General features: G+C 41.8%; 1 protein-coding gene across 1 annotated transcript; it reads left to right on the top strand.

Annotated features, from left to right (window-relative positions):
* Nucleotides 1–1,788: 1,788 nt before the first annotated feature.
* On the top strand, nucleotides 1,789–24,140 carry LOC121695983 (CMP-N-acetylneuraminate-beta-galactosamide-alpha-2,3-sialyltransferase 1-like). Its single transcript, XM_042077251.1, has 7 exons — nucleotides 1,789–2,097; nucleotides 13,903–14,894; nucleotides 18,564–18,757; nucleotides 19,943–20,122; nucleotides 21,783–21,828; nucleotides 22,075–22,194; nucleotides 22,343–24,140. Exons 2-7 carry the CDS (start codon nucleotides 14,604–14,606, stop codon nucleotides 22,514–22,516), a joined length of 1,005 nt encoding a protein of 334 aa, XP_041933185.1. The 5' UTR covers nucleotides 1,789–2,097; nucleotides 13,903–14,603; the 3' UTR covers nucleotides 22,517–24,140.
* The last annotated feature ends 1,741 nt before the right edge of the window (nucleotides 24,141–25,881 follow it).

Here is a 25,881-nt window from a genome sequence, read left to right on the forward strand (position 1 = left end):
TGTTTTCCCTACTGAGGTAATCACTGTTATTGTCAGCCTGACTGGTTCATACATATTTATTTTGAGGATTCTAAACACACACAAACACTTTAATACCTTTATTTGTGTTCACATTTTACAATAGATTTCATTGAACACAAACAATCTTAGATACCAGCATTGTAGCCTATGCCTCTGGTCTCAGTTCATGGGTACAAAAAAAACAGCGCCTTCTCCAGATGTGGCGACTGCCAATTATCACAGAAATTGAGCAGAATTTTGCTAGAGCCTTTGCTCTTGTCTTAGAGAGACCAGCAATCTGCAACCCCCTGACTACTTAGTCTGTGGACATTACCTAGGCTTCCAAATATATACACCAACAGCTTACATTTGTACCTAAGCTGTAAAACAATGTCTCTGAGTGGCACACACACACACACACACACACACACACACACACACACAAGCACACAGAGAGAGAGAGAAAGAGACATAGAGAGAGATCTGAGATGGCTTTAAATGAGAAGAGAAATATATACGGGTGAGCATTCCCAAATTCCAGGATCTGAATTTAATATATCACACTGCTGTTGAATTCTGACAAGAATGCAGTGTTTATGCTACCTGGTCAGAAACAGGCAGCAGACAAGAGACATTGTGCTGCTGTAAATGAAAATTAATGCAGGTGATTTTTTAGGTTTTCATGCTGATATTAACCAAATTATGTTCTTTGATCTGGTCATTTGTGTACTGCAGTGTTGCCCTGCATTGGATCTGACGTAGTATAGGATAGTATAGTCCTCGTAAATAAACTGACTAATAAACTACATAAACTAATTTATGATTCATGAAACATGTCTGCACTGCGTAAGCTAGGCCTGAAGGTGTGCCTATCAATTAATGTATGTATTCAGTGTTTTATGTATAGCAACAGTTCCCTCAGATCATTCAGTTAATTATTCATGTCCATCAGGCATTGCAGTTCAATGCTGTTGCAGATGTATATCATTGCATTATCATGTTATCATGTTATGCATGTGTGTGACTCTAATGCATAAAAATGGTCTATTAGTCAAGTCCTCTAACTGTAGTGTATGTCACAGTCAAATCCAAACAACCATTTGAAAATGATCCCTTAGGCCTACCATGGGGCGTTTATGCTATTGGTGACTTGTCTTTGATCAAGGTTGGTCTAGACTACACTGTCATTCATATCTTCAGGATCAGGATACATCTCAGGACAATAGTAGAGAGTAGGCTACCTGTCCTCGGCGCCACCTTCAATAAAATGGGTAAAGGGGAGGTGCGGCCACACAGTTCTGCTTAACAAAGAAAGGTCTTTGGTGCAAGCTTGCAATTCATGGCCTCTCAAAACAAATATTACGGTGTTGCTGCATTCCAGATATGGACCGCTAGTACTCAACTCTATTCCATATTATTACCATGTTCGCTCAGGTGTGCAACGCCGTTCCAAATGATGTTCAATCAAGGGCATCGCATTACATCAACATTATTTCTTGAAGTGGTGATAGAATTGATTGATTGACGATAGTGCATCAATTAACTCTATCATAGGAAATAGGCCTGTCTTAACTATGGTAACGGTATATTTATTTACAGTAGTCATCTACTTCACGAGAAGTGTTGTGTTGATGATAATGAAGATGAAGTAATCTTAAAACAATAATCAACAGATTTAGGTGCAAGTATGCCTACAACATAGCGGTATAAGGGCACAAGAAAGAGAGGGGCGTCACTCCTCTGTCTTTTCGATCCACGTGGCCACGGTGGGACACAGAGGAGCTGGAACCCGTTTGTAGGAGAGCAGTTGACTCCACTGTTTGATGCAGCGCAAAGCTGCTGAACATTGTGAATCTCCCCCGCGGAGCCATCCGTTAGCGCGTTAGGGAAAGAGAGAGAGGGTTTGTTTTGTAGCCTACCAAGGGCGATTACTGAATCATTGAAATGCAACGGTCAACCTGGTAGTTTTGTCTTAGCTGTTTTTTAAGTGCAGATGACAACATAACATATAAAAGCCAGCACTACCCGCCGCTGCCAGACCGAACCCCCAAGATAACGGTTTTGCGTCCATCTACATGCGCTCGCAGGAGATTTCCCGTAAGTAGCCAGCCCCTTTATAGTAGAAAAGCACGGACATTACCTTTCGTGTTTTGTCCTCTGCATGTTTTGGGTCAGGCTTGTCCGACCTATCTTTATTGTAGAAGCCTGCATGTGTCCAACATTTCAGATTGTCTACAGTATTCCATGTTACAGAATAACTGTTCAAGTTCTGGCTATTTTCAATTTCAACCTACTGTAGCGCGGGGCTTTAATGAAAACGTTGTACAAGCGGGGAAAAAGTATACAACAAGAATAAATGCAGATAAGCTTGCTGTAATTTTGGTAGTTTATTTTATTGAAAGCAGGCTGCACCGAAACTGTTTTCGAAGGTAAATAACGATGAGACTGGCTTAGGTTTGTAATAAGTTGACAGGAAAGAAAGATTTGATGCGTAGTTGTGTAGCCTATTTATTGGTGATTTACCACTGTACGACATTGTCATGTTTTGCATGCCTGCAACATTAGCAGTCGAAAGCATCAGAATGTCTTTCTACTCGTCATTAAATATTTCCGTGATTACTTCTGTTTACTGTGAGTTTGGAATTGTCACCGTGGCTTTCTTGACCTGCAGTGGTCTCGCCAGGCAGTAATTTTGCATTATCTTCTGTACAAACCACTGACTGCTGAACATATTCGAGGTGAAAGCCATGTTGCGCAATAAAATCGACTTTGGTTAGGTGGTATCAGCCTATGGAATAAAATGGAGGTTTTTTTTGCGCGCACGTCTCTCAGGTCTGATATTGACTTTCCACGCAGATAATGTCTCCGTTTATTCATTCCACCTAGACCATCAAGCGCCGTCATAAATACTTCATTTCCCACTTAGGCTGTCCAGACATCTGTTGAGTTTTCTTTTTGATGCCACAGATGTTGCGAGAGGAATGAAAGAAATCTCACTGTAGAAATATGTGGTTGGTGTTTCAAAGTATGAAAGAACTCTGTAATTAGATCTTTACATTACTGTGTCTCTCTGTAAGGCACTTGAGAGATTCTGGTCATATGAAAAGTATTACAGTGCTGCCTGCATGTTTCCATCAAGAGAGGGAATAATTATTGGCTGTACATGGTGAGAAACTGGTGTGGTTTGGTATCTGATCATCCATGAATGAGCTGGAAAAAACTTAACATTGTTTCTCTTGGAACTCCGATATTACTTAGCCAGACAAGTGCATTCTCTTGCTCACTGACTCTTTCTTTATATTACATGGAGGTTGGTCGTGCATTTGCCTGAGGATCAGGAAATTCTTGATTTTCACAGTCCGTCCCCCAGAAAGATCAAAGATTTGGTGAGAAAGAGAAAGAATGTGTGTGTGTGGGGGGGGGGGGGGGGGGGGGGGGGTAACATGCATCTCCTATTTCCTGTGTCCTGTGTTGGGTAGGCAAGGAGGACAGGAGCTGTGATGGGGAAATGATGGGTGCTTTTAATTAAAGACTAGCAGTCCTGTAGCAGAGCGGAGCCCATGTCGCCATGTCTCTGTGGCTGTGGTTGTCTCACCAAAAACCAAAAAAAAAAAACAGAAAGACATGATGGCGTCTGCCAGTGTGATTCAGCGCATGATTACTCTCTGTGCTGAGCATGGCTGTGCTGTCGGGAGACTCACACAGGCCCAGGACTATTCAGAGCTGTGGTCGGCTCCACTGGAGTGTTGAGACGATCCGCAAGGCCAGTGTCTGTATATACCCCCGGTGCTGAAAGAGAAATATTTGCAGATTTATTTCAGGAGGGGGTCCAGGACACATTTTTTAACCCCTCACACCCGAGCGCCTTCTTCCCCGTCTCCCTCTCTTCCTCCCTCACTGACACCCCCCCCCCATCTTTCCTTTCAGAATGTGCTTTTAAATTCTGTCTCTTCGCTAGATTCACCCTCTGTTTCCACTTAAAGATTTGGCCGCAGACCAAAAACCTGCAGGACTTCTTTCCAGCCAGCCTGCAAAGTTTTTTTTTTTCAGTGATACCTAGAAAAAAAAAGGCATGTTGAGAAGGCAAGCTTGGCGTCTCGGGGGCCAAGTCTTAAATTACATGTGTGTATCCATGGCCTCACTCCCTACCTGGGCTGATTCACTACAACCTAATGCTGACTGCTGCTGTTTCAAAAGTTTATTTCAGTGCATTTGTTTTGTAAACAAATTGGGTTAACATTTATCCACAGATAACAGCTTGTGGTTTGTGTCCATGTTTATGCGTGGGTTTGTGTATGTCTGTGTGTGTGTGTGTGGGGGGGGGGGTGGGGGGGGGGGGGTAGCAGCAAGAAAAATGTGGCCCGTGCACAGAACAGTCCGTGGGCCCCTTTCCTGTGGAGGACCCCTCATCTGCTTCCACGTGCAGGCAAATAAAGACCTCCCACCCTCCAGCGGAGGCTTGGGTTACTTGGTTCCACTACGCCGGTTCCCGGACTGCTTACCACCTGACAGCACCTATAGAACCCACCGTATAGGGCTGCATGTGAAACGAACACCTCTTTGTATCACCATCGAGTGTGCAGTTGTTTTAATCTCCCCGGTTAAGTTTTGTCAAAACACTGCTGCACTTCGACTGCCAACAAATCCCCACGTTGATCGTGATAGTCTGCAGCTGGCCGTAGCGGTGGTGGGTGGGGGGTTGTTGTTGCTCAGTCATAAATAAAGAAATAAATTGAAATGTGCAGCTCTGCAGCTGGTCTGCATGGAGAAGTGGAATGCATTATGTAAAGAGTGTAAATAGTGGCAGATGTTTCATCCCTTTTTGATGACCATTCAAGGTTCATGTACGCATTTGGTAGATTGCTGTGAATGGAGTGACAGTTTGTTTTCTGGCACTCCCTCCACCAGCACCCCCACTCCCTCCCCATCTCTTCTCTCTCCCAGTAATGGCCAGATGTGATGTCCTTGATACCCACCCACCCACACAGAGACATAGACACACACACACACACACACACACACACACACACACACACACACACACACACACACACACACACACACTCACACACACATACACATACATACACACACACATACACAGTCTCACAGAAACACACACACACACACAAACACACTCTCACAGATGCATACACACACACACATACACACTTACACACACACACACACACACACACACACACTCACTGTCACAGACACACACACACACACACACAAACACACTCTCACAGATGCACACACACACACACACACAAATACACACTTACACACACACTCACTCTCACAGACACACACACACACACAAAGAGGTAGATACACACACAAAGAGAGGCAGACACGACACCTCCGTGTTGTCATCCCCTCCAATGTGTTGAGGCAGGCAGCAGTAGAGCGACATGGAAGTGCTTTTCCCCTCAGCAGATGCCGTGCGGCAGCTCTCGCGCTCTCCAGCGAGAAGCATTGATTGCCACCACCGTGCGCAGGAGCCCATTGTTTGCCTTCCAGGGGCTTTTAGCGTGAGGTGCGAAACATGCTCAAGGCCGCCGATACACCATGAGTGGCATGTTGGTAGTGGCAGAATCCCACTGGGGCCGATGCTGCACAATTACCCTGCGATTGTTCTGTCATCGTCTCCTTTTTTCCCCCTTCTTTCTCTCTCACTCTTCTCATCTCTGTACCGTTCCTCGTCCTTATCTGGTGTTCTTTGCAGCAGTGGCTAATTGTCATGCTTTAGCGGTACATAGAAGCTATAGCTCTGGCACACAGAGCCATCTCCCTTATAGTGAGGCCCAGAAGCTGCGCGCCACCTGCTCTGCGTTTTGAAACTGTCCAGGTGTGTGCTGGCAGGGACCCCAGGACACACGCTGTCAGCCTTATGGGCATGAGTTTACCCTCCGTTATGGTCATGGCTTCTCTCTCTCTCTCTCTCTCTCTCTCTCTCTCTCTCTCTCTCGTCTAATTATTTATAGGTCTGTCTGTCTGTTTTTCTGTCTGTCTGAGTGACTATATATATTTATATAGAGTAGTACCTGTGGCATTTCTCTCACTTTTGGTATTTCTCTCTAGTGGTTTGATTAGGCCCAGGTGAATGAAATAAAGCATAACAAACAGTAAACGTCATTAAACAGACTGGTTCAACAATACGCTCCATGACACGTTCGGCTGCAGTGATCTGACACTAGGGTCTAAGCCTTCTTGTGGAAAGTTGACACTAATCCTATTATGTTTGGTGCCTTTTGTTTTTAAACAATGTCCATGATGTATGTGGGGCTTTACCCACCAATCCTTTCAATCACCACAATATTTTTTGTGGAGACATCACACCCTTGTGTTCACACAGTTGTCAAACACAATAGACTTTTCTTATCGAAATCAATGGAATGTCTGTTCAGTTGTTTTTTTTTTTTGTCCAGATTGGGATCACAGTCTTGGATATGCACAGATTCCTATCTTGTCAATTGTTTCCCTTAAAATAACAGTAGTCATCATTGACACAAAGCGGACGACTAACATACACACGTAGACAAATGCATATCAAACACGTATAGTGATAAAAAGAGAGAGAGAAATCTGAAATTCATAGAGTGACTATGACTAGACATTTTATCCTAGCTCCAACATTGTTTGGTGTGCAGTTTATGTTCTAGTTTCTTTGCTGGATATTGCCACAGACACATTGAGAATGTGTTTATATGCCCACAGAACGTGCTCAAACACACACAAAACATACCCATACTCGTATACCTACACAATGTGCAAACACATACACAGACGATCTTTACGATATTCAATGGCCGTAAGCACAAACGCCTTACAGGCTGCAGTGTAATGGTGACATTACACCATTATTTCCACTGATGAGTGATTCTGAACAGTCGGAATTATCATTAAACCGGCAATTACACAAAGCAATAGCTGTCAGCTGCACACTGCAAAGAGGTAAACAAGGCCACAAACGGCATCCGTCAGTAAGATCTCTAAAGTCTGGAAAAGATTGAGCCGAGCCCATGCTGTAGGCCCTCTTTCATTTCAAAGCGGTTTACAGCATCATAATCCAGCAAGTCCAATGCAAATGGCCAGGGATTATTATTTGTAAATGAGTAAATAATGCTTCTAGCTGTTCTGCAAGCGCTGTTTGAAAAATGAATCTGACTGTGCAGCACTAGAGGTATGCATCATTAAGCACAGAGGTTTAAATGACATGCTCTTGTTTGCAGAGAGGACCTATCTTGTAACTTGTAATTTGTTAGCAATGGACTGCTGGAATCTAGGAATCTTTCTGGTATCAGAACACAAACAACAATTCAAGCTCCAAGCAAAAAGGCTCACTAGAGGAAGTATGTTCTGCGACTCGTATTTCCCCTCGACCTCCGGATCTTGCAGGGTCATGACTCTTGACCTCTGTCAACCTCTATGATTTTTACTATGGGGACACTTGTGAGATCAATAACAACTCACCTCACACAACAGAATAAGAATTTGCCATTTTCTTTAGAAGCAATGAGAAATGGATGCGCATCAGGGTTGAACTCTGCCCGCCTGCGCTGGTGTGCAGGGTTGTACAATATTGTCACAGTAATCGAATGCCGAAAGCGGAGTGCGTCGCACCGGTCTCCGCAACGCTAAACAATGAGTGTGAAAATAGATGACAGGGCAAAGCCTACCATATGTGACTGCCCCTGGGAAAAGCAGGCCTTGCCTCTCAGGTGTGGCTATAATTTGAGTGATGAGGTCCATTTACCAAAGAGGAAGATAATTACTGTAATTTACAGCAATGAAATGGTTCAAAATAGCTCACTTCTAATTTAAATGTATCTTTGCCAAAGCTAGGCTAATTTAAGCTGTTCTATTATTGTTGTTTTCAGAATGTTTTATGGCTGGTTGTAAACAGAAAGAGAGTTTACATTCAGCGCTTGTTAGACACACATTGTCCCACTGCTAGTCTTACACTGAATGTCAAAACTGTACTTTAGACTGCAACGACTTTGTTTTTCAGATTTGTTTAGAGAACATGAGAGAAAAAAATAGTTCTGCAGATTGCAGTGAAAGAACCCTAAAGGTTTCCACATGGAATCCTTTTGGATGCTTCTGGCAATTGTCGTTTTGGTAACACTCCATAATAAGGTGCCATAATAAATAGCAAACTAGTAATTACCTAACCCTTTGTTAATATTTGTTAATTGTTACTAACATATCTATTTGGCACAAGTTAATAGTTTTTTCATCATTAATTAAATATTAGTTGTTTGCATAAAATCTGTATGTTAATGTTTTAGCAAATCTATTAACTAATATTGTATTAATATGTGTTAATAGTTAACTTAATGTCTTTTTGGCACTAATTAACAGTTATTTCTTACATCATTTAAAATTGTTAAAGGAGAATTCTGGTGTGAAATTGACCTTAGCTGCACTGAAAGATGTTGCCGAGTACTTACATGTGTCCAATAGGCACCTTCGGTCACCCCCTAGTATTCCGAATTGCGCCGATTTTCGCAAAGTACTCGGCAACATCTTTCAGTGCAGCTAAGGCTAAGCTATTAAACTGTGCCTATCCCAATTTGAACCACTCCCCATAGGACCCTTACAATAGATAGATAGATACTTTATTGATCCCCAAGGGGAAATTCAACAAAAAAACACAGAGCTACCTTGCCATGCTGCCACTCTTGTCGGCGCCGGAACCGCTTGCAATAAAGTTGGTTAAGTTTAATTAATATATTAGTAGTATATAGCTATAAGCGTGGGGCCCCTTATAATAAAGTTGGTTAAGCTTAATTAATATATTAGTAATATATAACTATCAGTATGAGGGACCCTTATAATAAAGTTGGTAAAGCTTAATTAATATATTAGTAGTATATAGCTATCAGTGTGGGGCCCCTTATAATAGTTGGTTAAGCTTAATTAATATATTAGTAATATATAACTATCAGTATGGGGGACCCTTATAATAAAGTTGGTTAAGATTTATTAATATATGAGTAATATATAACTATTAGTCAGACGGTGAAGGGACTGAGACCAAAACTGGCTTATCACATTTATTCCTTAAGGAAAAGTTAAAACAAAACATGCCTTCAGGCAATGGCATACATAAAACAGCATCTGCACAAGCAAAATAAAAAGTAGTTGAATGGGCTATATTACATGCATCATTCCTATACCATCACTGTCAGCCCTACTAGCAAGGGAGACATGCGACATGGAATGTTCAGGTGCACAGAATGACAGTTTATTAATATTCTGAGACTCACTAAACACTCACAGACGTAGACCATACGGAGGTAATGCATAAACATAATGCTAAACTAAATGTACATTCATTTCCTGCTAGACTGAATTGCACTTTCCATGCACACTAAGCTAAACTACACTGAGTGCATGGAAAGTTGCTAGCGGAGTTTACAGCTAGTCACGTTAGACCTATGCATTAGACTCAGTGTGTACAGTATGAACTCGTGGTCATAATGAAAACATTAATAAACGTTCTCGAAGTTGCTAGAATTGCACCCAAATCCTAACAATACATATAAAGTAATACAGGTGGTACATCGAAGTTTTCAACTTAAACAACATTTTACAGTTACAAAATTAAAACAAAGTGGGGAGTGCTTTATACAGTCAACCTACCCAATGCAAAGCATACCGCTTCTGATCGGCTATGGCAACAATACAAGGACAAAACGCAGCAGAGCTGCAATATACCGTTTCTCTAAAGGGGGCTCCAAAACACCAATCTCAATAAAGCTGCTTAATTACGGCGAAAATCACATACAAACACTAAACTACATTTCTAACTCTGTTACACCCCTCTCCCCTGAATTTCACCAAATTCAAGCAGCAACCAAATAGTACTTCCAAAGGCAAAGAGTACACTACTTTCAAACACTAGACAGAGGGTCACCAATTACAGGACAGCCAACCACAAAGGTATCCAATGAGGATGAAGTGGAAGAAGAGGTGCGCAAACTCTCACACAACCAACCACTGGCAGTAGGGTGCCTTATACACCCCACAAGACCATGAAGCCATACACCATATTCCATAAATTCTCCACAAAGCTAATCAGAAAAGCTAGATAAATAATAATATGTCATTACCTTTTATATTAGCATATAGTTTGTAAATAAACATTTAACATTTAAATTATGTAAGAAATAACTGTTAATTAGTGCCAAAAAGACATTTAGTTAACTATTAACAAATATTAATACAATATTAGTTAATAGATTTGTTAAAACATTAACATACAGGTTTTATGCAAACAACTAATATTTAATTAATGATGAAAAAACTATTAACTTGTGCCAAATAGATATTTTAGTAACAATTAACAAATATTAACAAAGGGTTAGGTAATTACTAGTTTTCTATTTATTATGGCACCTTATTATGGAGTGTTACCGTAGTTTTTACTATCCTGGGGAAGCATTTTTGCCAACAAGTGGCTCTTTGTTTGGACAAAGTTCCACATTTAACCTTTAGTTTCAGAAAGAATGCCTTAAGGAGTTCTATTGCATCCTCTCTTCAAAGGCCATTTGCTAGCTTTTGTAACAGTAGCCTAAGGATGGATGCCAGGACCCGTGAACAGTAACAGTACCTTGATGGGAGGCTGCTGCACACAGCGTCAGCGCTCCCCCACCGGCCTGGTTTACCTCACCTCCCTCGTCGCGCCCCTGGAATATCTTATTCAGCCTTAAATATTAATGCGACTAAAAAGGCGCCCACGGAATTGAGTTAGGAGGAGGTGTAGAACATGTCAAAACAAAAAAGGCGTTTCAAAGCTGACCGAGCGAAAGACTTTAAACGGCCCAGTTCTCTCTGATGTGTGTGTGTGTGTGTGTGTGTGTGTGTGTGTGTGTGTGTGTGTGTGTGTGTGTGTGATGTGTGATGTGTGTGTGTGTTACTCGGGGTGGGGAAAATGTTGATTGATGGATGAGGAGATGAGAGAAGGGAAAGGAAGCCCTTGCTGTTTTATATTCCACAAGTTACACCCAGATGAGAGTGCAGAAGAGAAAGAGTGAGACAGCTCAAGAGAGAGAGAGAGAGAGAGAGAGAGAGAGAGAGAGTAAGCAAAAGAAAGAAACCCCAGATCTATATGCACATAATTTTAAGAGCGGCAGGGGGACTACGAAATATTCCAGGGCATCAGAGACGTGTTTATCTTCCTGTTAGCCTACGCCTGCTCTCCTTCTCCATGCCTGTCACAGTGTTTCAAGTGTTCCTTTTCATTAATGAATAATGAAATGGATATTATGCTGTTTTCCCCCTCTACATGCCCAGCTGAGAAGATGGAATCAGAGGCCGGAGGGTTGGTGGGAGGGATAGTGCACTTGCCCTTGAGCACTTCATTAGATCTTAATTGTGGGGATGTTTCATTTCCACGGCCAGTGGAAGTTTGGATGCTCCGTCCCACCAACAGTGCACTGCCGCTGAGCTGTCCATTATGCTGTGTGTGTGTGTGTGTGTGTGTGTGTGTGTGTGTGTGTGTGTGTTTTCTCTCTTCCCTCATGCTTGCCCCATTATTTATTGTAGATTACAGTGCTTTAATACGCTTAAAGGGAGGTCCCTGGCTGCTGGGTAAGCTCCACTCTCCATCTGCCTGACCGTCATAACTTTTTTTTAATAGAATCTCATGCCCAGGTTTTGAGCTGATCTTCTGAAGTGAGCAGTACGGAGTGATCTTCTACTCAATAGCTTCCAGCAGCCCGAGACATTCCGATGTTAAAAGTCAGAATCTTAATTGACTGTGCCAGTGTATCTCTCCCTGCTGCAAACATTCCCCTTTACCATCCAAATGGGTAAAGGTCTCGCTTGCTTGACCCCTATCGATTTCCTGTGCTGGTAAACAAACCAGTAGGAGATCAAGCGAATACAACCTTCTTTTTGGCAGTATGAAAGGCTTAATCCTAATGATATAGCACAGCACAGCAGACCACAAGAACAAGCTTGGAACAATGCCCCTGGGATTAGAAACATTTGAATGCTTGTGTACAAAGGGGGAAATGGACAAGAAATAAGCCTAAAATCTTGATTCAGTGTGTGCAGAAGGCACTCCAGGCTCAGTGCAGGGCTAAAAGGGGTGTATTTTTTTCCTGTTAGCATATCATGCCCTGTGACCTGCATGGGTGTTAGCAACAATGGTGCCAAGAGTTTGATCGCATTCTTCTGTGTAGGGGTCACTCTGAGTTGGTAGGACTACTGCATGATAATTTGGCAACTAGGAGATGGTTTACACATGGTTGTGGGCGATTTAGTGAAGAGAGTTTGTATCTGAATAAACTGAATCAAATTGTATTGTTGAGTATGCTGATATATCTTCGTAAAAATTGCAACAGATGGCAAGAATGAAAAGTATTTTTTTTAATTAGGATGGCTAATGCACCTTAAAACTATGAATATGCGATGAGGGTGATTTTCAATTTATTTCCTTAGGTTTTTTTTATATTTCTAAAGCTAGAAGAACAATCAATAGAAATGCCAATATATTGTTATGTCTCCCAGAATTGCGAGAACCATGACCATAACTAAATGTGACTGGTAATGAAATCGAATTATGGCATCCCTAAGTGATTCGTACCTCAAGTTTGCAATGCTGAATGTTCAGCAATTTTCAGACCCCTCTGAGTTGGCAGAGTACGAGTCCATTCTTATACTCAATGTGGTGCTTTCATGCAGACCACAGATGTCCCGGTGATTTATTTGGACAGCATGACAGAATGTTCTGGAAACCTTTCACTTGGCCTTGTATGGACTTTTTTTTCAGAGACATTTCCAGTTTTCTGCCGTGGAGGCCCAAAGGCGGGCTTAAAAATTGTTTCCAGTAATCATTACCGCAACAGCTTGGGGCCTCAAACTGCTCACGCGAAGCAGACAGAAGAGACAGACAGCTCTCGCCGAGCAAAAAAAAAAAAAAAAAAACACAACCAATTCTTCGTGGCCCTCTAAAAAAACCAACCGGCTGATGATTTCGAAATAGGAGTGAAACGCAAAAGGGGAGAGAATGTCACTACTGCAGCCACCTCTTTCTGCCCGTTCTTGACCCCTCTTCCCTCTGGTTCTCACATCTGACCCCTCTTCCCTCTGGTTCTCACATCTGACCCTGTTTCCTGTCTTTGTCTTTCCTCCTGTTGCTGTCTGGTTCGGTGCGCACAGGTTTGCACAGACGCTGCGGCACAGATCAGTGGGACTAAACTTTGATCAATGCGTGGCAGGCCAACCCCAGGACAAGGTCGGGGGGATGTGACACCAGCCTGCGCTTTGTCACGCGCACACAGGGACCATCTGTTTTGGGGAAGAATCAGTCTCACTGTCACCTTCCCGCAGTGCAGCATGTCAGTGTGTGTGTGTGTGTTTTTCAAAATGCCCCCTTCTACAGTAGCTGGTGCCAGTCTGAACCATGTCTCCTGCATTAGCTTCGCCCTCGGCTACCACAACCCCCCCCCCCCCCCCACCCACCCACCACACACACACACACACACTCACACACACACACACACTCACACACTCCCCTGAGTGCCAAGCAGCCACATGCTCACCATTACTGTAATAAATGCAGATGCCGTGTCACCTCATATAATAAATGGCCCCCGCCTCTTGTCCACTGCTGCGAAAGTGACCTCATCTGTCATTACGCTCCATAGAGAACATGGCCATTTACCTGACAAGCAGACCCAGAGATCTACTGTGGTGACAGCACAAGCTGCCTACCTTCTGTCCAACAGCCTCGGTCAAAGAGCCCTTACTGCGACTCGACTCCTGTCTTTTATAAAATACATGTAGTGTTCTGGTGTTCATTTCTATCAGGTTAGGTAGCAGAGGCTAACTAAAAAAGCATAATGCAGAAATTGGGACTAATGCCACTTGTTTGTTTTCCAGGTGGATGATTGTGAAAGACGGACTTGACCGGTCAGTGACTTCATTAAGTCAACAGACGGAATGCTCGGTGGCAAGGTCACTCCTCCACCACTCCTCTGATAAAAGCCTGGTTGGAAGGCTGGCACTTTGGGAGGACCCAATAAGACTAGGACTGGAAATGTGGGAGCTGGAATTTTGGCTCATGCACACACTTCCATCAGCTATTTCGGATTGATGATTAATGATGGATTAACAGTCGGCGAATCTCCAAGGCACTGGAAAAGACTCAGCAGGCTTTGCTGAGAGAGAAAGAATTAACACCAGAGGCAGTTTAACTTTTTTTTTGCTTGTTTTTAATTCTCTCTGAGGATCCTTACTGCCAACTACAGGTATAAACACAGACTTTATGTGGCAAGGATTTGGTGGATTTATCCTGGAGAGTGCGATGCAGGCTCCAACAGCAGGTTGGCTCTGCAGTGGGATTTTGTCGCAAGCCTGCAGAATGGGGAATATGGACAACCTGGCGTGAAGGCACAATTTGATCTCTCCCTGGTGCTGTCTGTTCCCCATCACTTCCCTCTGTCCTCGGCTACGCTTTCCCTCCCTCCCTCCCTTCCCCAATCCCTCCCTTCATCACCCTCTCCCTCCCTCCATCCGTCTCTCCCTCCATCTCTCCCCCTGGGTCCTGTTGTGTAGAGCGCAGGGCCTTGCTGTGCCTCGCCATGTCTCTGCTCAAGCTGCGAAAATTCCGGGCCCTGACCCTCCTCTTCTGCGTCATTACATTCACCACGGTGCTGTTCAACTACACACTCCGCGATCCGTCCGGCTACTTCCTCAAGTACGCCTTCCGCCTGTCCGACAGCCTCTTTCCCAAGGGCCCATGTGGCTGCAGGCGGTGCCTGGCAGACCTGGAGGATGACCCCTGGTTCGCCGAGAGGTTCAACCAGTCCTTCCACCCGCTGATGTCCAGGAAGGGAAGTTTGCTCACCGACGACACCTATAGATGGTGGCAGGTAAAGGGGCTTTGTTCATCCTCTGTTATCTTAGACACTGACACCCAGAGTCTATTCTCTCCCTTTTAACAGTTGGTAAAGAAACACATTACTCCTAATTAGAATTGACTCACAAGGCTATTACCCTGCCTCTTCCAAATGTGATCGAGCTTGGCACCTGCCACTTTGGATTTAATTGGAAATATGTCATGGGGGAATGGGTCTTTTAAGAACCGTGTGTGTGTGTGTATGTGTGTGTGTGTGTGTGTTTTTGTGTGTGTGTGTGTGTGTGTGTGTGTGTGTGTGTGTGTGTGTGTGTGTTTGTGTGTGTGTGTGTGTGTGTGTGTGTGTGAGAGAGAGAGAGAAAACTGTAATAGGAGTAACCCAGCTCTGTGTTCTAAACCCCCCTAGCTAAAATGCATCAGCTGAGATAATAGCTGTAATTGTTGTCCAGTGTTTATCTGAAGACAGATATTCTGCAATGAGTGTGACAGTATTGTTTTCTGCTTTTGGGGTGACAATCTTTGTCAGTCATAACATCTATTACAATTTGAGTCCCCTTAGGCAAATAGTATTAGCTCTCAGGTGATAGTTTTAAGTTTGAGAAAAGGTTGATTTGTGGTTGGGCCTCTTTCTTGCATGTTTAAACTCATTCCATGTGGTATGATGACCAAACCCTGAGGGCCTATGTCTTGACCTGTTCAAGAGTGGCCCTGGTCTAGAGCAAAATTTATTTCCCCCCTGGGAGTGCATAGCACAGTCCACAACATCTCCTCAAAATTCCAGGCATTCCTGTGGAAAAGGAACATTGCTTTACTTTAGAAGAATTGGCTAGTTCACAGATTGTGCCAACAGATATTACTTTTACCTAGCCTTGGCATAACGCGCGCCTACATTGCTGTAGTGTAATGCATCTTCACATGTATTTCTCTGACAGGGTTGCTTTCTTTGTGTCATGTTCTCGGCATTTCTTTCTTCATTTATTAAGTAAAAATAGCTGACGAGACAATTATCCTTCCCTCAATAGACAAAACACTCGCATCAAAGCAGGGTGACTTCTTCAGACTTGCGAGTGCTGTCAAATCGATCGTATACTGTTTGCTCATAGTCTAGTGGTGTGGTGGTGAAGTGTCATCATGCTGCGTTCAAGAGCGTAGGGTAGGTCTACTAGCCTATATTTAAATTTAACGTTTTTAATGGTAAGACATTGCACAGGGATGGATGATGAGCGGTTGTTTAAGATTAAATTACAATGCCAGACACCTTCAGATATGAGAGACCCCCTCAGATTTTTGACTTTGTTGCTTTCATGGGAGCCAGTCCTCAATCTATGGGAGCTCGGCTCCCTCACGTAATTCGAGCACTGGTTCAAGGGGAATAAGTCTCTAAGTGATTTTTGACAAGGTATACAACCCTAGAATTAGGAAATATATGATAGCATTGCATTTGGAGTAGCTTTTTGTCTTTTATCGGCCTCTTTATGTCCATTGTACGCCTATGGAGGGATATTTTACAGGTGAATTAATAATTAACAGCTATCCCCTCAAAACTTCCACAGCTGATTATACATTAAGCCATTTTATTTCTTTTTGCATTGCAACTTTTCTGAAATGTTATGTATGTAATTGTTATGTAAATGTTATGTAAGTATGTAAATAGACATCATCTGCTGAAATACGCAAACATTTGCATACATTATAAGTAGGCTACAGAAACACTGGATAAGGTAAGGTTCAAAGTTCTTTTTTGTTTGGATTTTGGACATATTACAGTGATGTTATCACATTGGGTGTTTTGAATGTGGGTATTTAGAATAGATCAAAATACTGTCAACAGCCATTAAAACAAATTTATCATCACCATTTTCACAGCTCTGAACAAGAAATCTCCACTTCAGTACAAACACTAAAGTTATACCCCTATATGCTAGAAGATTTCATATAGGAGGTTGTTCATATATAATTTGTAACCTATAGCATGGAAAGTAAATAAAGGTTCTGAAACATAACATAGGTTTTCAGCAAATGTATGAAGACATGCTCAAAAATACATTTCAGGAATTTCAGGAACAACATTTCATTTAATATGTCACTAAAATGAAATACAAAAAGATGATTTTGATCCTGACTTTATCCAATGTTAAGATTTCATGCAAACGAGCGAAATTTAAGCTTTCCAGTGATTTTAGCGCCAATTGCTGTGATAAATGGTTTGCGAGAAGATTAACATTGAACATGAAATGTAATCATATTTAAATTATACATGCAGCTCTGCACACCCATTACTCTCTGTGAAATATATCACAAACTCTTCACTCAACACATGGCAAACACTCACGATAAACAATAGACCTTACAGAATATGAGGATATAAAGCATGTCTCGGTACAATATGTGGTTCCCGAGTAATCCGGTTTTGAAATTGCAACACATTTCTACATGGTCTCCAACTTTGGGCCAAAGGTCTGATGTATTCTAATGCACACTATACATTAGTATATTAGTCAGTATACATTTTTGTAAGTTGCTTAGCCATAGAGTATCCCACCATCATGGTTCTTATATTGCCAGATTTCAGACAATCCCACTTAAGACAGATATAAATATATATTTCTACTAGCATGCTTCCTAGTGACATTAAGGCAAAAATTAAGAAAAAAATAATGAGATGCAAATTATTTTTTTCTTAATATAACACCTGACGTGTAAATGAATGAGTGTTATCACATCATACTTTCCCAGATATGGGTAGCCCAAACTGTCCTGAAAAAGGAAGATATAGCATGTATGGCCATTACAATGACCAAGATAACTATCTTATCTTAGATACATTAGCTGAACAACACCACTGACCACTTCTGCATAATTTCATGGAGTGCTGAAATGTACATTTTTTGAAATTCAGGAAATATGCTTTATGGTTGGGAACTTATTGCAGTATCATCATAACTATGGCTTAGGCTACACCACAAATGTTTCCATCCATACAGATACAAATAAGCAATTGTGTTTCATACGGCACCAGATTGATGCATTTAAATGTTAAAATATACTTAATTATATAATAATATATAATAATAATATAATATTAGTAATAATAATATAATTGTCTGCATGACACAACATCAGAGGAACGCAAGACAGGTTCAGCCAATAACCAAAAATGTTATTTCTATTTTGTTTGGTAAGGATTACATTTTATGTAAATCAGTGGTTCTCATTCTTTAGAATTTCAGTGGTCCTACTAGATCCCTTTGGTACCCTAATGTTAATTTAACTGTGGGACCCTGGTCCCAACACTGAGAACCACTGATGGAATGAAATTGTATGATTTATTATTTTTTTATTTTCCACCACACCAAAATCTCACTCCAAGGTTTTTTGAGTTCTGTGACCAAACCCTGAGGGCCTGTGCCTTGACCTGTTCAAGAGTGGCTCTAGTCTACAGTAGAGTAAAATTTATTTCCCCCCTGGGAGTGCATCACAGTCCACAACATATCCTCAAAATTCCAGGCATTCCTGTGGAAAAAGAACATTGCTTTACTTTGGAAGAATTGCCTACTTCACAGATTGTGCCAACAGATATTACTTTTACCTAGCCTTGGCATAACGCGCGCCTACATTGCTGTAGTGTAATGCATCTTCACATGTATTTCTCTGACAGGGTTGCTTTCTTTGTGTCTCCTAACAGTGGCTGCAGGCTGAGAAGCAGCCAGCCAACTTTAGTGAGGTGGTGGACAAGCTCTTCCAGATCATTCCGGATAAGGAGTTCTACATGGACTCCGGGCCGGACCGCTGCCGGACCTGTTCTGTGGTGGGAAACTCTGGGAACCTCAAGGACTCTCACTACGGTCCTCTCATTGATGCTAGCGATTTTGTCATCAGGTCTCACTCGCTGTTTCTACCTGCTTTCTATGGATCGCTAATTAGGCTAATCGCTGCTCTAGGCAAGGCTATCTGTTGTCCTAGCATAAACCCGCTTTCATCTGTCACGTTAGCCAGCTTTCACACTTTTAAGGGGCTATCACATTGTACACGGTATGCGCTGCGCTCACCGCTAGGTTGCTCTTGGTTGAGGTAACGTCCAAGCTTGCCGCTGGGCTCAGCGCAAAATGCAGGCGGCAAAGCGGCAAAATGCTGCTTGCGCTGCGCTTTGCTGAGCGCAGCGGCAGGCCAGTTCTTGTGCACGCAAGCCATTGACTATAATACTTTTCATAGCGCATGCCACGTGTAATGTGACAGGCCCTTTAGGAATCATCCCATTCTATACATTTCCAAGGGCAACAGCACACTGTCTTGCACTTTAAAAAGCACAGTGATGGGTCTTTGCAGCAGGATTGAACTGAAAATGTAAATGTTCAAGAATTCCAAGAATACTTGGACCAGCATCTAGAAACGTCTAGAATAATATGTATTCCAAACCTATTCCAAAAAAAGTTTTTTTTTATTTTTTACCTTTCTACATTTGGTTGATGGCCTCTTACAGAAGTTGCCAAGGGTCATTAGGATCGCAGTATGTGTGTGTTCCTTTGGGTAAATTTAAATGCAAGGTCTGTCTTCCACTGTTGTGAGAGGCTGCAGAGCAACGGCTCATGATATTGCCTGTATTCAGTGCTTTGCTTGTGGGAATGAAATTAATCAATTCAAACAACTAATATCCATGCTAATAATCATTTGTGCCAGAAAACTATTTGCACATGTAAAACATTAATTTTCTTTATTTTACATAAGCTATTTAAAATTTTAGCAATTCAAAGGAATGTCACTGACATCCATTTTCATTGCAAATGTACATGTGGTAATTTTGCAGTAGTACTATCTAAAGGTATATTTTTTGTGTGATTTTGTGGATGTAATTTGTGGATGTTTTGTGTTTGCTTTTGTGGATGTAATTACATTCATATGCTGTCATTCTTTCCCACAGTAAATACACCAAAATCCAATATGTTTTCATATTCACACAACCCCAGAGACTTGGGCTACATTAATGTATGTATGTATTCATGTATGTATGTATGTAATGGATGTTTAAGTGATTTGTCTAAAGATTTTCTCACTCTTTCTTCCTAGGATGAACCAGGCTCCTACCGAGGGTTTTGAGGAGGACGTGGGACGCAGGACCACCCATCACCTCATGTACCCTGAGAGTGCCGTGGACCTGGACAACAGGACCTGCCTCATCCTCATCCCATTCAAGACCTTGGACCTAGAGTGGCTCATCAGCGCTCTGACCACTGGCACCATCACGTAGTGAGTGGGAACGGGCATAAGGGTTCTTTGTTGTTATTGTTTTTTAAACTTTGGAACCAGCACCTTTCCTTTTGTCTGTGGTACCACCACACAGTGAGTAAAAAAAGGTAATTCCACCGTGCTTCTGATCGTCCATCTGGTGCTTCACAGGAGTAGTAGTAGTAGTAGTTGTAGTAGAAGTGATAACTATTATTTTCCCTGTGGGGCAGTTGGGTTTGCAGCACAGTCGCAAGGCACTTCATGACAGGACATCATACATATGACACAAACAAAGAGTCCATACTGTACATCAAGACACCGACATACTGTATGTACCGATCATGTGAAGAGAAAGAGAAATCGCCAGAGCGATCTTCTGCATTCTGATCTTCATCAGAATGCAGATGTAATATTGAAACGTTAATCTTAAAAAATAACCAACATCCACATCTGTGTGCTCTGGTGATTCCTCTATCTCTTCACCATCACGAAGTGAGTCAGAAGGGTTCTTGTCTGTTGCATGGTATATTGTAGAGTCCCTCATTACTATTTACCACAGCAGTTTGGTAAGTGTGGACATGCGTACATGATTCCATGCACACAGTTTATGACTCAGATGCTGTGTACACAGATGCTGCACAGACATCAAGATGTGTGTGCTCTGTCCGTTCGATAATTAAGGGCCACATTTTGTTTTTTTGACAGGTGGTATGTTTTCCTCCATAAATCCAGAGCCAGGATTGCGTATTGAGTATTTTTCTTAGTCCAAACACTGAAGGGATGGCTAGGGGACCATGAAGAGCTATTCGCTGAAGTTGACAAATTACAGGATCAGAACTGTGTGAACTCTGTACCTTAAAGGGACCTGGAAGCATTCTGCCTAGTAGCGTGCTGTGTGAGATCATCCAGTTATGAGTTGATTGCAATCTCAAGGATTCAGTCATTTTTATTTGTCACATGCATAGAGATACTGTTGTAAAACATGTAGTGAAATGGCATTTAGCTGTTCAACTTGTTTGTGCAGATGTGTCCTGAGGGATCACCAACTGAGGGATCACCAACAATTAATCTTTTCATCACTTACCACTACTACAAAACACTGGAACACTTTTATCTGTCAAACAAATGAATAACATCCTTTCACTAGTTTTAAGCAGAACCTTTAAAAGTAGTTTTAGGACAAGCTGTATAACCGTTTTTATGGGTGTACTAAGCACTCTGCATACTATTTAGGTCAACAATGTGTTTGCAATGCTGAGAGGATTCATATGCAACAGCACTTCACCGTCTCATCCATGGCAGCTGCTAAATTTACCAAACATGATCCTCCGGCCCCGACACCTACTGTAATTTTTCGAAGCTGTCCAAGAGCTCTTAGCAGCCATTGTGTCTGATTAGATGTCGGAGAAGTGCACCACTGACGGCTGAGTTGGCTCCGGTGGGGGCTGTTCTGAAATCCAGATAAGATCTATTAGTAACACAAAGGCAAATCACACTGAGCTCCAGACAAATGTGGCATTCTGACAAAGCATTTGTTCTTTGTCTTTGCTCAAAGACTGTCAAACAAAGTACCCAATGCAAGGGCAGTGTCACAGAGAATGATCAGTTCTGATAATTAATGACAGGCATCTTTGTGTGTGTGTGTGTGTGTGTGTGTGTGTGTGTGTGTGTTTTCTTTCAGTACATATTTACCTGTCATCGCAAACATAAAGGCCAGCAAGGAAAAGGTAAGACCTCCCCAGATTGTTGGTGGGCAGTTTCATTTTGACATGTTTTTTAATCCTTCTATCCACTGAGTAACATTTGGCATAGATATATGTTTAATGTGTTGTCTTTTAGATGATTTGTTTGTAATTCTAAAGGTGACTAGACAAATGGAATACATGAATGTGATATCAAAAACCTGTTTTTTGAAGTTAGAATGAATTCCAGTGATAGTGACATGGGATTTGCTCTGCTGTGAACTCCTGCAGGTGATGGTGTACAGTCCCAGCTTTTTCAAGTATGTCTATGACACATGGCTGGATGGCCATGGCAGATATCCCTCCACAGGGTTTCTCACTCTCATGTTCGCCATTCATGTGTGTGATGAGGTGAGCTCTCTGTGTTTTTTCACTCGTTCTCCTTTCTGTTGTCTGTTTTTTTTATCCCGCTACAGTTGTCACGGTCACATTCAGATGTTTCAGTGTAATAAAGATGTCACAATCAATAAGTTGAATTGAATTGTTTGCTTATGTGTAGGTGAGCGTGTATGGGTTTGGAGCAGACCAGAATGGAAACTGGCACCATTACTGGGAAGACAACCTCTTGGGAGGCGCTTTCCGCCACACTGGTGTCCATGACGGAGATTATGAGTACAACGTTACTATGCTGTTGGCAGACAAACACAAGATCAAGCTGTTCAAAGGGAGCTGAAATCACACCCAACGGGGGGGAGGCAAGGAAAACACGCCTGGTTTGATGACTAAGTCACTCAATCGCACAGTTCCTCGCACTGTGACTAGTTACAGGAAGCGCACAAAGAAATGCATTACACATAGAACTGGTGATCCTTCTTGAATTTCAATAAAGTATCTATCTATCTATCTATCTATCTATCTATCTATCTATCCTGCCAAGAGATCTAATCTTGCCATGATCTTGTTTGCCATTATTTCAAGAAGAAGAACCCCATTCTAATATGTTCTAATGCAAGGTAATATCAGATGAATTGTTTGAGGGCTTGTGAAACCACATGAAACTTGAACTTAGTGAAAACTGGTTGCGTCCTCTTTCTCAAGAGGGGTAAGTCTCTACCCTCCATTTGTTTTTCACTATGATGTTGATATCAATCAATGGCTGTGTCTCAAGCCGTCTACTATGTAGTGCAGATATTGGGACAATACTAACCATCGAAAAGTGGGCATAATGCCAGTTAGCGCTCAGTACACACTAGCAGTGTACTGACTGAAGTAAGTGGTTTGAGACACAGCCAATCTGTTTACATGTACCTAGAGCTTGTGTTAGTTACAACTGAAACCACAACTGTGAAACAGTGGCATGATAGTATTGGCTTTGGCATCAATAATATGGGACAGCAGTATAAGTTTTCCTTCATGACAGTTATAGTGAACCTGGCTTGGCAAATCAGTCAGGTTCCTCCATTTGACAAGACTGGCAGAGGGCCATTCTCATTGGACCTGCTTACATTGTTTCTCATTGGACCTGCTTACAATGACCAGATGGCCGTAAAAAATTATGGGTTGGTTGCTGTGTGGGAGAGTGTGTTGTGTTTGGCATGTCTCTTTATCTTAGTGTTTGTGTTTGTGTGTGTGTGTGTGTGTGTTTGTGTGTGTGTGTGTGTATGTGTGAGTGTGGATCTGAGAGCTTGCATGCCAGCTATCACGCATGACTGTGATCACCATATTGGTCCAAGGTGTGAGACGAGAGCCACACTGTGATGGACAGGATGTCAGTTGCTGTGCCCACACAACCTCCAGTCTCACCTGGCCTTCATTTGCTTCCAGTCCAGTCCACAGCTTGTGTGTGCAGTGATAAAATGCAGCCATTGCTCAGCTTTTGACCAGTTACCTTACTTGCCTACTATCTACAGTTCCAAGCCTGTGTCAACACATCCAAGGCCGATGTTGACATGTTCTACAATACAGTTATGTAATGTTTTGTCATGTTTTCAGGTCTCTGTCAGAAATTCTCTCTTTTTGTAATGATGTGTGAATGATGGGGACAAATGTACAAGAAACCCATCCAGTAGGCTACACCACTAATGCCTGCCCTTGACTGAAACCTTGAGTGAACAAGGCAATTTTTTGAAGAACCAAAATGTTGTCTTGGAAATAATGGACTGATGAATGCTTCACTAAATGAAGTGCCTTATTTCATTTAGTACTTCTATTTGTTTTGTAGGCAAAGTTGTACGGTGCCTTTAAATGTTATCACCAGTTTTCTATATTTGATAGATGTGTTTTGTCCTCTGAAAATGTCAATGAAGCATCATCAATGACATAGTTATATCATGTTTATTTACATAAAATGTTATTTAAAACTGTTTGAAATTATCACTTAAAAATATTAAATAAAATATATTTTCTAACCCCACAATTCATTTAGCTTTATTATGGTTTCCCCTACTGTTTACATGTTAGAAATGAAGCAATTTATTCTGCATAAAGCTGGGCTGCGATTTTGGGTCCGATTTTGATTTGATTTCCAGTGGTAATTGTAGGGTTTCTTTTGATTCTGATCGAATTTCAGCTTTGTGATGCATCTTTGGGTAACGAGACAATTAACCTGGCAGATGAATCTCTGGCATGTGATGGACGAGTAAACAAACTGTTCATGAGCCTAAACCAGTCTACCTATTACTTATGCAATACCGCCCTCTAACGGCCATGTGTGGCAATCAATGTGAATCAATGTAAACATATTCTAATGTATTTTATTTAAAAGAGATGATAGTTTATCAAAAAAAAAACATGACAATACAAGGCTGCAATTAGCACCTATAAACCTAAGCTAAAATAACTACAGCAAAAGATGTATGGAAATGTTTATAGTTTGTTTTAGGTCATTACAGTTTTTTCTGAATGCTTAAACACAACCGTGATTCTTATAGCACAATTTGTAAAACTATTAATTCTTATAGCAAAACCACTCACTGAGTTCGCAAAACTAAAAGCACAAACACTGCTTTGCACTCAGTTTGCAATTTTGTAACACACACTTTGCACAACTGGAGGCACAATCCACTGCACAGCACTCTTTTTGCGGAACTGTAAACACAACTCACTGCTTTACACTCAATTTCCAAATGATCAACACACTCCTAGCAAATCTATACACATTATTTACACTATTTACACTATTTTGCCAACTCTCTGGCACACTTCAAACTGTATTAGATAATTAGTTCACTTTGCAATCAGCCTAAGCACTATAAATAAGCCACAGGTAATGTACAACAATGGAGGGAGCAGGAAGAGTGAGAAGAGTAAGAATTAGAGGAGGCTGAAGAATAGGACATGGAGGTGAAGAAGTAGGAGGAAGAAGATGAGGAAGAGGATGCGGAGGTGAAGAAATGAAAGGGAGAGGATGACAAGGACAAGGAGGTGAAGTTAGAGGAAGAGGACAAGGAGGAGCAAGAGGAGGACGAGGAGGGGGAAGAGGAAATTACTGTAAGAAGAGAAAGAAATAGCCCTTTTACAGGCAAAAAAATCAGTCTACATGTGGGGTTATTGTCAATTTCACTGAGACAAAACAAATCAGTCTACATCGGGTCGTCTCTCTCAAAATTCTGTCTACATCACATGCAATGTCCTAGTCCAAGGCACCGGGAAAAATATATTCTGGAATGACGTATCCAGGCCTGACATGACAATATCCCCACATGTAGACTGTTTTTTTTTTTTGGCTGTAAAAGAGCTATTTTTTTCTCTTCTCACTCTTCCTGTTCCCTCCATTGTACCCATTGTACATTACCTGTGGCTTATTTATAGTGCTTAGGCTGATTGTTGCAAAGTGAACTAATTATCTAAAACAGTTTTCACATGAGAAAGTGTGCCAGAGAGTTGGCAAAATAGTGTAGGTGCAGTGAATTGTGCCTACAGTTGTGCAAAGTGTGTGTTACAAAATTGCAAACTGAGTGCAAAGCAGTGTTTGTGCTTTTAGTTTTGCGAACTCAGTGAGTGGTTTTGCTATAAGTATTAATAGTTTTAGAAATTGTGCTATAAGAATCACAGTTGTGTTTAAGCATTCAGAAAAAACTGTAATGATCACCTGTCGTG

The sequence above is a fragment of the Alosa sapidissima genome, chromosome 21 (genome assembly GCF_018492685.1).
Source record: "Alosa sapidissima isolate fAloSap1 chromosome 21, fAloSap1.pri, whole genome shotgun sequence".
Taxonomy (NCBI): domain Eukaryota; kingdom Metazoa; phylum Chordata; class Actinopteri; order Clupeiformes; family Clupeidae; genus Alosa; species Alosa sapidissima.